This window comes from Chrysochloris asiatica, unplaced genomic scaffold (genome assembly GCF_000296735.1).
Source record: "Chrysochloris asiatica unplaced genomic scaffold, ChrAsi1.0 scaffold00020, whole genome shotgun sequence".
Classification (NCBI taxonomy): domain Eukaryota; kingdom Metazoa; phylum Chordata; class Mammalia; order Afrosoricida; family Chrysochloridae; genus Chrysochloris; species Chrysochloris asiatica.
Genome location: NW_006408538.1, coordinates 406,070 through 420,941, shown reverse-complemented (window position 1 = coordinate 420,941; position 14,872 = coordinate 406,070). Strand labels below are relative to the sequence as shown.

The 14,872-nt window shown below is 42.1% G+C and overlaps 1 protein-coding gene across 1 annotated transcript in view; it reads left to right on the top strand.

Annotated features, from left to right (window-relative positions):
• CCDC6 (coiled-coil domain containing 6) overlaps window positions 1-14,872 on the top strand; it is a 146,985-nt gene that overhangs the window by 111,878 nt on the left and 20,235 nt on the right. The window contains exons 4-6 of the mRNA XM_006835795.1: window positions 2,849-2,952; window positions 6,359-6,519; window positions 12,827-12,983. Coding sequence (XP_006835858.1) covers window positions 2,849-2,952; window positions 6,359-6,519; window positions 12,827-12,983 — 422 coding nt within the window. The remainder of the gene's footprint in view (window positions 1-2,848; window positions 2,953-6,358; window positions 6,520-12,826; window positions 12,984-14,872) is intronic.

Here is a 14,872-nt window from a genome sequence, read left to right as displayed (position 1 = left end):
TATGAGGAGTAAACTGCAGGCCACGACATGGATAGACTTTGAAAACATTCTGAGCAAAATACGTCATTCACAGAAGGTTAAATATTGTTTAATCTCACTTATGTGAGTAAGCAAATACATAAAAACCCAAAGATGGTTACTGGTTACCAGGAGTTGGGGCTGGGGGTAAGACGGGGAGTGAAGGGAGAGGGCTAGAGGGAATGTTTGCTTAGGGGGCATTTATGCTGTGTTAAGGGGGATTGGAATTACTTGGGACAAGTTAGCAAGAATGGTTGTACAACTTGATACATGTAACCAATGTTGCTGAACTATACATGTAGAAATTGTTCAAATAGCGTATGTTTTATTATGTATTCGCAAAATTAAAAATAAACCTGTACTTCAAATGTTGTTTTCTGATGTTTAATGTTTTGCTTAAAAGACTACATTTTTATATGGCATCAGCCCAGTCTCACTGTCAGTGGGATCTTTGCTAGTGAAGCACTGTTCCATATGATCCACTAGGAAAATGTGAAATATGCTGCTTTGGCATCTTTGCAGCTGTGTAATTAATTTGTTGACCTAACAACCTGTTAAACATTTGTTTGAGATGATGAATTATGATTGGTTGAGCAGATGGTATGGGAACAGTGCTGATATGTTAAAGTGCCCTGTATAGGGGTTCCAAGGAGCAGTTGGTGGGTTTGAACTGCTGACCTTGCGGTTCACAGTCCAGTGCTGATCCTACAGTGCCACACAGTAGTGTAGGTTTTTTTTTTTTTTAAGCTGGTTCCTTTTAAAATTATATTTCAAACATAGAGAAGTAGAGAAAATAATATAACAACTTTCTCCACCCATTGCTCTGAACTGTTGCCATTGTATGTTGTATTTTTCTTCATAACACTTCTTATCCTCTATCCTAGTCTGTAATTTACTTGTTTCATATGCTGTCTTGACTCCACTAGAATGCAACTTTCATGAGAGTGGAAAGTCCTAATTTCTTGCTTCATCGCTGCATCTATCCCTGTTAACCACTGCCTGGTATTCTCAGAATTTATGGAATATTACTCAGTATTGATTGATTAAATGTGTTTTTACATGCTTGTTTCTTTTTATAAGATAGAATGCAGTGTGGTGTTCCCTGCCCAAATAAAATGTTCCTTTTCCCTTACTACCCCTCTACTCCTCATAGAGGTAATCATTATTGTAAATTGGTTTTTTGTAATTTTTGTGTATATTTCTATATTTTAGTATATTTATGTGCATCCATTAAGCAGTATATAGAATTGTTTTCAGATGCTTAAGAGTTATGAAAACTTTAACATATGCTTTCTAGTTTAGTGTGTGGACCATTTGATTACATGTTGATGTTGTTAAGTGCCATCAAGTCAGTTCTGACCCATAGTGACCCTGTATAGGGTTTCTAAGGAGCAGCTGGTAAGCTTTGAACCACCGACACTGCAGTTCAAATGTCTTTGCAGTCTTGCTCATTAACCCACAGCGCCACACCAGGACTCTTGATTACATGTAGAACTGAGTAAAAATCAGGATTGAATCCTTTTACCATGCTATGCAATCTGTATGCTGGACACATAATCTGAGAAGCTGAACTGTATGATGAAGCACGCGGCATCAGGAGTGGAGGAAGACTCATTAACAATCTGCTATATGCAGATGACACAACCTTGCTTGCTGAAAGCAAAGGGGACTTGAAGAACTTGCTGATGAAGATCAAAGACTGAATGAAGCCTTCAGTGTGGATTGTACCTCAACATAAGAAAACCAAACTTCTCACAACTAGACCAATAAACGACATCATGATAAACAGAAAAGATTGAGTTGTCAAGGTTTTCATTTTACTTGGATCCACAATTAACACTTATGGAAGCAGCTTTCAAGAAATCAAATGACTTACTGCAGGGGACAAATCCGCTGCAAAAAAAAAAAAAAAAAATCGTTGTTGAGAGTAAATCACTTTAAGCACGAATGTGAGCCTGACTCATGATATTTTCACTAGCCTCATCTGAATGACAAAGCTGGACAATGAATAAGGAAGACCCAAAAAGATGTCTTTGCATTATGGTGTGGGCAAAAATACATTGAGTGTCCCATAGACTGTGAGAAGAAGGAACCAGTTTGTCTTGGAAGAAGTGCTGTCAAAATGCACCTTAGAATCGATGATGTAAGACTCCCTGTCTCGTCTCATACTTGGGGACATGTTATCAGAAAGAACTAGTCCCTGAAAAAGGACATCATGCTTAATAAAGTAGAAAGTCAACAAAAAAACGGAAGGCCCTCCACAAGACGATTGGCAGTGTGCTGGAACAGTGGGCTCAAGTACAGCCACAATAGTGAGGATAATGCTGGACTGAACAGTGTTTTGTTCTACTGTACAAAGGGTTGCTGTGAGTTCGAACTGACTGGATCGCACCTCACAACAAAAACAACAGAACTGGGGACAAACCCAATTATGAGGGGGCTTCAAAAGTTTGTGGAACAATTCTAATCTTCTAATTCTGTTTTTCCCATGAACTTTTTGAAGCCCGCTAGTACATTTTGGCATGACCAGCGAACAGAAGTTTCCCAGATTCTCTTTAAAGAAGACTTTCCATGTGCCTTGAATAAATGCTGAAATAAGAAATGTGATCCATGTGCTAGACAACATTGAGAACAAATGAATCGGTCTTGGTTTTCTCAATTAAAGCTTAGGAACTGGATGCAGCTCATGTGTTTGTGCCAAAAATACTGGCCATTTCTATGCAGTGTTTTCTTAAGTGAAGAGATCCTAATTGCTCAGTGAAAAAAAATCTAATGACCAGAGTTTAAGTGGCTTATGATTCTCAGTAAAAATTGTTTTTCCTCCCTGTAGTTGAGACGAGAGAAGATCGACCTTGAAAATACATTGGAACAAGAGCAGGAAGCACTAGTTAATCGTCTGTGGAAAAGGATGGATAAGCTTGAAGCTGAAAAGCGGTTTGTTTAGTCTTACTGTTCCTTTGGGTGTGTGTGTGTGTGTGTGTGTGTCTAGAGTGTATTCTGGATGTGGATAACAATAAATGAATAATAGGCATTTAAATTTCTTGCCTTGATGCATATCATTTATATTTGTTGTTGCTAAGTGCCGTCGAGTCGGTTCCGACTCACAGCTCCCCTGTATAGGGTTTCCATGGAGCAGCTAGTGTGTTTGAGTGATTGACACTGTGCTTTGAGCCCACCAGCAGCTCTGTGGGAGAAAGATGATGCTGCCTGCTGCCGTAAAGACTTGCAGTCTTGGAAACCCTAAGGAGCAGTTGACTCTCTCTTGTAAGGATCCCGGGCAGTGTAGTGGGCTGCAAAGCACAAGATCAGCAGTTCGAATCTGCCAGTCACTCTGCGGAGAAAGGTGAGGATTTCTGCTTCCATAAAGATTTAGAGCCTCCAGAACCCCACATAGGGTCACCACCGTCCCCACCATAGGGTTGCGATGAATCAGAGTTGATGCGGTGGCTATAGGTTAGTGACAAGACAATGTTGAAAGGCTTCGGAACTACTCCTATGTTGGCGCCTCTCTCTTCTCCATCTTTCTATCCCAATATATTTTTTTTTCATTTGATGTTTACAAGCTTATGACAAAATTAGATATGGGTTCTATTGTCTACCTTTAAATGGTTCAGAAGGATGGCTGCAGTTTTTAAATGGAGCTAAAGTTTAATTGATTCATTACTCTTTTAGGAAGGCTGCAGTTTTAAGTTTCACTTATTGAACTAGCATCCTTCGTTAGGAAACCTAAGACTTTAATAGAAAAATTGCTATCTATTTTTTAACACATTCTCTAAAGAAATACTTGTACATTAAGGCTCTTAGAGTTAAACTTGGATATGAAATGCCATTCAATTCAATAGCACACGTTTCTTAAAACCCTTTATGCTAAATACTTTTAAAGTACTGGATGCTTGGGGAGTGGTGAGGTAGGGAGGAACAGTGGGTAGATTCAGTGTACCCAGGGTGTCTATGGGTATAGAAGATGAGTTTCAGGAAAATGTTCATGAATCCACTTACCACGGTTTTCTTGCTTCTTAACCAAAGATCTTCTGCTGTAAGTGTTTGGATTGGATGAATGTCGATAATTATTCATTTCTAGATCATACCATATATATTGAAGTTACAGATACACAATATGTGTAAGGCATATTCGAGATCAGCTAGTTTCTACCTTACTGTGGCTCCCCACTGTTACTGAGTCGATTTGAACTCATAGTGACCCTGCAGGAGCACAGCTGCTTCTTATGGGAGCACACTGCCTCATTGTTCTCTCTTGAAGCCACTCGTGGGTTTGAACTGCCAACTTTTAGATTCACAGCCTAGTGCTTAACCCATGGTGTGACCAGGATTCCTTCTACATCATTGTAGTGTTGTCAAGTTGCTTTCGACTCACAGTGACCCTGTATAGGATTTCCGAGGAGTGGCTGGTGGGTTTGAACCGTCAGCCTTTCAGTTAGAAGTCCAGTGCTTATCCTATAGCACCATACCAAGACTCTACATTACTGTAACAGTACTAATAAGTAGAATTATGAAAGGCTGTTTAGTATAACATTTGTAGTGTTCGTGGTGGTGGTGGTGTGCCAGGGAATCGGTTCCAACTCATAGCAACCCTGCTTAGGGTTTCCAAGGCTATAAATCTTTACGGGATCTTTCTCCTGTGGAATGGCTGGTAGTTTTGAACTGCTGATCTTGAGGTTAGCAGCCTGACTCGTAACCACTGTACTACCAGAGCTCCTTATAACAAATGTTGTTGTTATGTGCCACAGAGTTGGTTCTGACTCATAGCGACCTTGTACAGGATTTCCGAGGCTATAAATCTTTACAGGAGCAGAAAGCCTCATCTTTCTCCCACAGAACAGCTGGTAGTTTTGAACTGCTGACCTTGAGGTTAGCAGCCCAATTCATAACCACTACGCTACCAAAATTCCTTTATAGCAAATATAGAAACCATTATATATTTAACCTATTTGTTTTTTCAATAATGACAGACTTGGAGGTAATTCACAGCTCACCTTTGTCAAACTCAGAGGTGTAAGCAGTTAAAAATCAAACCCAAACCAAAGAACCCAGCAGTTTATAGAAGGTTCCTTTTATAGAATGCTCCTGGGAGCCTTACCTATGTTGTTGTTGTTGTTAAGTGCCGTTGAGTTGGTTCCGACCCATAGTGACCCTGAACAGGGTTTCCAAGGCTGTAAATCTTTACCGGAGCAGAAAGCCTCATCTTTCTCCCGCGGAGCAGCTGGTAGTTTCGAACTGCTAACCTTCTGGCTCGCAGCCCGATTCATAACCACTACGCTACCAGAGCTCCTAATCTCCAATCACCAAGCTGAAAAATATGAAACTGTCAGTTTGTAGGTCAGAAGCTGTTGGGCTTATCAACCCTCTCATGTGATTCAACCTAACACTGACAAGTGTTAGCGCCACTTTCAGTGATTTTGCTTCAGTCAGTAGCAAAGGGCCCTCGGTTCACCCCTTGGGATCTGTTTTACTAGAGGGAATTTTAGAAGTTGAATCTCTTCTCTCACTGTAGTAATTAAACATTGTGTGTCTCCAGCCTCCTAAACAAAACAACCAAACCAACTGCCCTTGGGTTGATTTCAACTCATGGTGACCTTATGTGTATCCAGAGTAAAACTGTGCTCCATAGGGTTTAATGAAGGTGATCTGTTGGGAGGAGATTGGCAGGCCTTTCTTCCGAGGAACTTACCAGTGTATTTGAACAACCAATCTCTGGGTTAGTAGCCATAGCCAAGCGCTAACGTTTTGCACCACCCAGAGACTCCAGCATTCACAGTAGGTAGTTTATATGTTATAACCAAAAGTACTAGAGAACAGAATTCCTTGCTCTGAAAGCAACATGCTGTATATTTAGTTAGCACCTAATTCTGAGAACCTACTATGTTGTTATTGGGAGGTGCCATCGAGTTGGTTTTGATACAGTAGCAACCCCGCATAGGGTTTCCAAGGTTTTAAATCTTTACCAGAGCAGAAAGCCTCATCTCTCTCATGCAGAGCAGCTGGTGGGTTTTAGCTACCAACCTTGTTGTTAGGAGTCCAGTGCATTCCCTACAATGACACCAGAGATAATAACCAGAACCAAATATTGAACGTGTAATTAACAGTAGTCATTTAAAAGCAGAAAAAAAAAAAAAAGAAAAAGAGGGTGAATTTTGAAAATCTGCCCTTTGATCTGAGATAACCAGGTAAAGGCAACCAGCAGAAATGAATGTAAAATAGGAAGAGGATTTATGCAGTTTGGTGGATTCTGGCCATTAAACCCAGCTCTCCAGCTAGTATTTTGTTTAATCCTTTAGAAGCAAACTGTTGTTTATTGATGGAATTTTTCTTTTCTATGAAGAATCCTGCAGGAGAAACTAGACCAGCCTGTCTCTGCTCCACCATCGCCCAGAGATATTGCCATGGAGATTGACTCACCAGAAAACATGATGCGCCACATCAGGTTCTTAAAGAATGAAGTGGAGAGGCTGAAGAAGCAACTGAGAGCTGCTCAGTTACAGCGTATGTAGTCTCTGGCTTCCTTTGTGTCATAGAATTAATACGTTAATCAAACATAGGTACTGCTGATAATTACCACTGAGTTTACATTAGTCAATTTCACCTTGTATCTTCTTACAGATTACATGTTTACGTATATACACGTAAATGTATATGCTCTATCACAAATTATGTTATGTTAAAGCCATTGAGTTTGTAATAATTTGTGATAATAGCTATAGGAAATGAAAGCACTGTCTTTTTTGAAGGTTCCATAGATCTTCTTTTTCCTCCAATAAAAAGTTTCACATATGTAACACTAAACCAACTTACTAATGTAGAAGTTTAAAAAATCAAGGAAGAAACCAGAATTTTCCCAATGTAACATGGTCAGTTGTTCAAATAGTGGCTTTTCTCCAATATCTCTTCTTAGAAGTGGTACTTGATTTTATTACCAGTTTTCATTCAAAATCCACTGGGCACCGAGACATTTCTGCTTTTGCTTCCTGGCCTGGAATCTCTAGATCCTGAAAGTCTTGTGAGGAGCCACTGTGATGATGAAAGTTGGCTGCACCACACCGTGGTGGGGAGAGGGGGAGGGAGAGGGACTCCACAGGTAAGTTTAATGCATCATCCCGCATGTGCCACTGGACTGGAATGCGCAGTGAAGCTCAGAGAAGAAAATCTAAAGACAAGAACTGCTGACATTGTAAATGCACATTCTGCTTGATCTAGCAATTCGGCTTCCTGCAGGTGTTCTTACATATGTGTCAAATGTGTGCACAGGAATTTTTCTTTTTGCATTTAGTAGAATCCACCACCACTTGAAAGTACTGTGGAGTTGGTTCCGGCTCATAGCGGCCCTGCACAGGGTTTCCGAGGCTGCAGATCTTCACGGGAGCAGAAAGCATCATCTTTCTCCCGCGGAGCAGCTGGTAGTTTCAAACTGCCGACTTTGAGGTTAACAGCCCGATTCGTAACCACTACGGAGATGATGTATTATAGTAGAACAGGACAAAAGTTTAAAACACTTTCAGAACATAATTCACATCATTTCAGGAGGGTCCAATAATGAGAGGTTATGTTTATAATATCCACCCACCCTCATGTTTGTCTCTAGGAACATGCTTACTAGAACATTGTAAAAGCCTTCAGTTCACTTTGGGGGAATTAAGGCAAAAAATAAAGTGTTTGTCTTCTTTACTAATAAATTTAGCTTCCACTGACATTCATTCATGGTACTTAAAGATTAAGCACTTTAGAAATCTATACTGATTATTTTGAGTAAGGCCAGGATGTTGGGTTGGAAATCAGAGTATCTGAATATTTGATTAGGTTTCTGTGCATTTTCTTGGCTCTTACTTTTACACCATTGTAATTTATATTGCTGTAAAAACAAGTCTCCCTCTTATACCCGCTCCCTAGACAACCACAACTACAAGTTTTTGAATATCTGTATATCTGTAAACTATATTTATACAAATAGCACAATGAACACACTTTTTTGCCCCTTTTTATTTTCACTTATTGGAGTGTTGGTGTGGCACTGTGGGTTAATGTGCTGGGCGGCAAGGTCGATGGTTCAAGCTCACCAGCTGCTCCTTGGAAACCTTGTACAGGGTTGCTATGAGGCAGAACGGACTCAACAGCACTCACCAACAGCTACATTTTCACTTACTACATGTTGAAGTTTTTTCTCCTGTGGTACAGTGGTTAAGCATTCACCTGCTAGCTGCAGAGTCAGAGGTTGGACCACAGCAGCCACACTGTGGGAGAAATATGTGGCAATCAGCTTTCACAAAGATGACCATCTTGGAAACCCTGTAGGGTTGAGGTGAGTTGGAAATGACTGGACACCACACAACATAAAGAGGTGCCTTCTATTTTTAAAGGCTATATACTTTTCAATTGTATGGATATTATTTAACTTGTCTGGTACCCATCACCCTTTTTAAGTGGTTTTTGGAAATTTTGCTATTTCAAACAATGCTGCAGTGAGCCTCCCTGTGCACACATTTGTTACTGGTACAAGAACACCTGCAGGATGCATTCTAGGTGAAATTGCTGGGTCAAGTGGAATGTAGATTTAAAATGTCAGTAGTTTTGTCTTTCGGTTTTCTTCTCTGAAGTTCATTGCACCTTCCAGTCCAGCGGTACATCTGGGATGGTGCACCAGGGTCCTATATGTTGTTGTTCTTGTTAAGTGCTGTCTTGTTGGTTCTGACTCACAGTGGCCCTTTATAGGGTTTGTGAGGAGCCGATGACTTTGCAGGTAGCAGCCCAGTGGGTATCCTTCAGCAGGGCACCAGCCATCTTCACAGTTTTGGAGATTCAGAGTCCAAAGTGGGTCTGACTGGGCTGCAGTCAAGTGTTGACAGTGCTCATTCCTTCTGCAAGATTCTAAGGGGAAAGTCCGTTTTCCAGCTTTTTCCATTTTCAGAAGGCCACCTGCATGTGCAGGCTCATGAGCCCTTCCTCCTGCCTTTGTTTCTATGGTCACATCACCTTTCACCCTGACTCTCCTGCCTGTGTCTTACAAGGACCCTCGTGATTCCCATCAGCAGGGTCATCTCCCTCCTCATCTGGAGGTTACATGTGAAGTCCCTGTAACCATGGGTAGAAACATACTCACAGCGTTTAGGGACTAGGATGTGGACATGTTTAGGAGGTCATCATTCTGCCCATCTCATATTTTTATTTCGGGGTAAGGCCTGTGTTTTTGTTTAGTTTTGTTTTTAATACAAGATATATTGATGTGTACTTTGAGTTGAAAACTGTTGTGTATATACCCCATTGCAAACAAATGAGAGAAATTAAGTATTCTCACATTTAACTATTTTTAAGATGTTTTTGCTCTGTTGGGTAGCCACGTTTATTTTTGCACTTTTCTGAACCCCTCTTAGTGCCACCGGTTTGTATTACCTTCCTCATATCAACCTGTCTTGTGGAGCTCTAGAAAATTTTCTCGACATTTAGGAAAATATTTTCATTTCCCCTGCATCCGCCCAACTGCACTATTTGAGGAGACTACAGATGCCGTAAGTGGTGTTTTGATTCTGTGAGGACAGCGATGAGCTGACATGAAGCAGCAGTGAGTGGTACTTAGCTGCTTCCTGTGGTTGGGAGTAGGTTTACGGGGTACCCGAACGATTCTTCTGCATCCATCGGCCTCACCCGCCTTAGCTCCAGTGACCCTCAGCTCCCTTGGATGTGCGGTGGCAGTTGGCCCCTGAAACTTCAAACCCAACTGAACCTGAACCTCTCTCCCAGTGGTTCTCACATCTGTCTGAGCCTCACAGTCTCATGTGAGCTTTAACATACCAGTGCCGAGGCCTTGTCTTCAGGGATTCTGATTTTATCCATCTGGAGTGGAGACCAGATTGGTATTTTCTAACCAAACACTTTTGGATCACTGAAGATCCACTCTTTGGAGTCTGTCTGGAAATCACCCTCGATATCCTCTTTGGCTACGAGAGGGTCTGTGATGAAGAAAATGTAATCTGGAGCCGCTATTATAAGTCTGGTATAGCTGCAGCTATCCGATGTGGCAGTGTGTCAGCAGAGGGCACTCTAGGAGCACGTTGGTGCAAACTCTGGACTGGAATCAGAACCATCGGGAGGCGTGGGTCTGAGGCTGCCTTTCCACCACCGGCTTCTGTGTTAATTGCTAAACTGCCACAAAGTCTTCCAGCCACCGGACAACTTTCTTGTCTTACATGATCATTTAAGGATCCCCGGATACGGTACTCTGACATTCAAGTATTGCCATTTTCTTTGGAAGATGGAAGAAGTTAGGATTCTTAAATTCTTGTTCTTAGAGACTCATGAATCATCAACTCAGGCTTTCTTATTGAAGGAAAAAAGAAAGGTAACTTGTTCTGAGAGTTAACTTTCTGGCTCTACAAGCAGTAAATGTTCCGTGAAGGGGGGTTAAGGTTGTTAAGTGCCGTTGAGTCGGTTCCAACTCATAGCGATCCTGTATAGGGTTTCCAACGAGGGGCTGATGAATTTGAACTGCTGGCCTTGGGGTTCAGTGCTTATCCTATGGGTGTAGGTTGTAGGGACAGCAATCTATAACTTCCTTACAGCGAATGAAAAGTTCTGCATGGTTGCATATTTGGGTTGAAATAATTTAAATCATTTATATTAAAGTGTATTTTGTAAATATTTTCCCAGCATGCTTTCAATTAAAAAGATTGTTTGCATCTGGATTAGTCAGCAAGGTTTCTGGTTATATTGAAAACAACCAAGGGAGTTAATGTTGAGTGCATATAATATTGTTGTTAGAAGCTGTCGAGACGTTTCTGACCCTATCCACAGTAGAAAGAAACCCTGCCTGGCCCTGCGACGCCCTCGCAATTGTTATCTTTGAGCCCCTTGTTGCTGCCACTGTGTTGTCCATCTTGTTGTGTGGTCTTCCTCTTTTTGATTGACCTTCCACTTTACCAAGCATGAAGTTCTTCTCCAGGGACTGACCCCTCCTAACAACATGGCCCAAGAACTAGATATGAAGTCTCACAATCCTCACTTCTGAGAAGCGTTCTTTCTTTCAAGACAGATTTGTTTGTTCTTCTGGCAGTCCACAGTGCATTCAGTATTCTTTGCCAACACCCTAATTTAAATGCATTGATTCTTCTATGGTCTTCCTTATTCCCATGAAAGTGTTCAATGACTTTAGCATTTTTGTTTAAATTGCAAAAATAAGGATCTGTTGTTGTTGTTAAGTGCTGTCAAGTTGGTTCTGTCCCATAGCGACTCTGCATAGGGTTTCCGAGGAGAGACGGGTGAGCTTGAACTGCCGACCTTGTGGTTCAAACCAAGTTTACAGCCCAGCGCGTTAACCCACAGTGCCACACACGGACTCCAAAATACGGATAGTTGAGAACATTTATATATTCTATAGTGATGCTGCCTCAAAAATCATTAAGTATTGTAAAAACAACCATTGCTTGGTAAACATTGAAAACCGTAACTGTAACTAACTTGATGACCTTTGGGACTTCTAGAAGGGCCAGTTTGTGGGAGAAAAGTAGTTGACAATAGTAGCCAGTTCCTTGCTTCCTTCTTTATTTTCTCTTCTTTAAAGATCAATGGCCCAGAGGATTTTCTCTTGGACCTGGTTGTGGCTTCTCTGAATTTGTGGTTATTTTTCAGAAAAGAGAAGTGTCTGGAGATTTTCTTTTTTCCCAAGTTGTTTGGCTGAGGCAGGAGAAAGGGAGGAAGCCAGTAGATGGGTAGACACCGAGTTTTTGTGTGCCCTCTTCTGGTGACGAGTAACAATCAATTCTATGGGGTAAACCAGAAAAAGGAAGGGTCATGCTTTGCAATTTATTGAAAGAGTGCTGGAATATGCCATAGAATCTTAGATGCAGAATAACCTCTTGAGGACCAGGTGCTGCAGGTGCTCTGGGGAATGCTGCACGAGGAGATCCTAGAACCTCATGAAGATGTCGGTTCAACATTTCCAATTCCTAGGAGAGAGCCCAGTTGGCCTCAGCTTCAGTCCAGCACCTAGCCCTGCTGGGGAGTCCGATACTTACTAGACCTCTGGATCTATGGGGGCCATCGCAGATCAAGGAGTGCTTGTTAGGACAGGGCACTATGCTAAGAGGTATGGGCAGCACGGTTCTTCACCTGCTGCCTGACACAGAAGAGCTTCCGAGGAGTCAAGGATTGTGTACACACTGAAAATCAGACTTATTTTAAATATCCATCGAATTTCATTTAAATTCCTTTTATGAAAAATGTAAATATTTTTGGTAAATATGTTTCCCAGCATGCCTTCAATGAAAGAGATTTAAGTAAAGGTTTATTGCTTACTGTGTCCATTTCTATTATAAAAGAATGCAAAGAGTTCTGGAGAGTTGTCTTCTAGTACAGAATTCTCCATGTACTTCCAGCACTGTGCCAGGTGAGGGCGCTAACAAGCACTGCAGGCTCCCACCCATCACTTGGCCATGTTACATAAGGATTTGAGGGGCAAGCAAACTGGAGCTCTCAGGGGAGCCTGTGGGTAGAGTCTGTGTTCCCTGCTTGGCTCCCTTGCTTCCAACTGCAGTAGCACAGAGAAGAGTTCTAGTCACTACCACATCCAAACTTAGCTTTAATTCCACACATTCTCTGCCACTTAAAGCACATTAGAATGCATGTGTTAGGGAGTGAAGGTGCCTCACTTCACTGACTTTTATCTACTTTTCTAAATGTAAATCACAAGTTTCATCCTTGGGTGGCTCTCCTGTGTGAGAATTCCTGCAGTGGGTTTTGTGGTGGTTGTTAAGGTCTGAGACTGAGTGCAAGGAGTGTGGTTTAATGGGGTACTCTGGCTCTCCAGATTCCGAGAAGATGGCGCAGTATCTGGAGGAAGAACGCCACATGAGGGAAGAGAACTTGAGGCTGCAGAGAAAACTGCAGAGGGAGATGGAGAGAAGAGAAGCCCTCTGTCGACAGCTCTCCGAGAGTGAATCCAGCTTAGAGATGGATGATGAGAGGTATGCCCATGTCTTCTGATCCTTTTTGGTAGATAAAACCATAACCCAGGTGTCCTCTCCAGATCCTGTTAGATGTGGAGAGAGGTGGCTTCCATATTTTCCTACCTGTTACGTTGACCACCACCACATTATACTAGAATGGGAGACATAAAGAAGGTTGTACAGCCTCCTTAAACACAAACAGAAGGGGATGAATCGCTTTTCCAAAATTACGTGGTGCTGAGAGGAAATGGAGACTGCGTTATGTGGAGAGAGCAGAGTTTATGGAAATAGTCTAATCCTGTTTAAAGTCTAGGAAGCGTCTTAATTTGTAGCTGTAGCTAAGCAAGCTGTGGTGGAAACTGAGGAGGCAAATGCAGATCTGTGTTGAAAGAACCAATAGAAGAAAGGTGGAGGTTGTTGGAAAGCTGAGCCTTCCCTTAACACACCTGATAATTTTAGAGCCTTTTGGCAGTTTTGAAAAGACAAATGAAATGCATTCATCTGCTCAAGCCTCAGCATCCAGTTTTCCTGCATTGTCACAGAGTGGACTAGATGGAGGTAAGGGATCAGCTGTAGGTTAACTGGAGGAAGAGATACTGGGCTTCTCCTCTGGATCAGCCTCACTGTCTTCCTCCCCTTCCTAGTAGCATTATATTATCAAACTTTATTGTTGTTAAGTGCCATTGAGTCGATTCTGATTCATAGTGGCCCTGTCAAGTGTTTCCAAGGAGTAGCTGGTGGGTTTGAACTGCCAACCTTATAGTTAACAGTCTAGTGCTTATCTAACAGCGCCACACCAGGACTCTTATAAAATATTACTTTTAAAAAACAACCCTATGTTGTTGTTAAGTGCCATCAAGTTGGTTCCGACCCACAGTGTGACCCTGTATAAGGTTTCCAAGGAGTGGCTGGTGAGTTTGGACTGCCGACCTTGTGGTTTGATCTAACTGCAGTCCAGCGCATTAACCCACAGTGCCACACTAGGACTCCAGCCATCACGTTGTTGTTGTTGTTAAGTGCCGTCAAGTCGATTCTAACCCATAGCGACCCTGTATAGGGTTTCCAAGGAGCAGCAGGCGAGCTTGAAACACTAACCTTGCAGTTCAAACGACTTTGCAGTCTGGTGCATTGACCCACAGCGCCACACCAGGACCTCCCCCCTTATAAAAGTGTCACCCTGAAATAACAAATTTCACTGATCTGTTTCTGAGCATTTCCATTTTCTCTGAAGCCCTTGTCCTCTGAAAGGCCTTATCACTTAGAACATTAAACGACGGCCTTTTTAGATTTGAGGACTGCTTTTTAAATGTGTTAAGTTACTGGAGCAGATCTATGTTAACATACATGACACACTAGAACCATTTGAAATCTGTGGGGCATGTTTCGATATCACGATGACAATACTGAAACCATTTCAGAATACCTTTTGTAGGTCAGAGGTCCCAGGAAGAATGCTGCTGCCCAGCCAATACTTCCCTTCTTCCTGCTCGGAACGATGGTGTCACACGTGGGCAGAGTAAAGTAGGCTGATACTTAAGGTGTCTGTTTCTTCTTTTTTAAAGACCAAGAGCTAGTCCTCACTGCCTAGCTAGGTGTAGAATACAAGGAACAGTCCAGTATGGTGTCAGCATGCTGGGCTGTTACAGAGTTGTTGTTGTTAAGTGCCTCATAGCAACCCTGTATTGGGTTTCCAAGGAATGGCTGGTGGATTTGAACAGACAACCCTGAGGTTAACAGTCCAGTGCTGATCCTACGGCGCCACACCAGGACTTAGAGTAGGAGGCTTTAATGTCAGGGTTAAAGTGCTTGGCCACTAACCAAAAGGTCGTCAGAAAGAACCCTATGTTGTTGTTAAGTGCCATCAAGTTGGTTCCGACCCACAGTGACCCTGTATAAGGTTTCCAAGG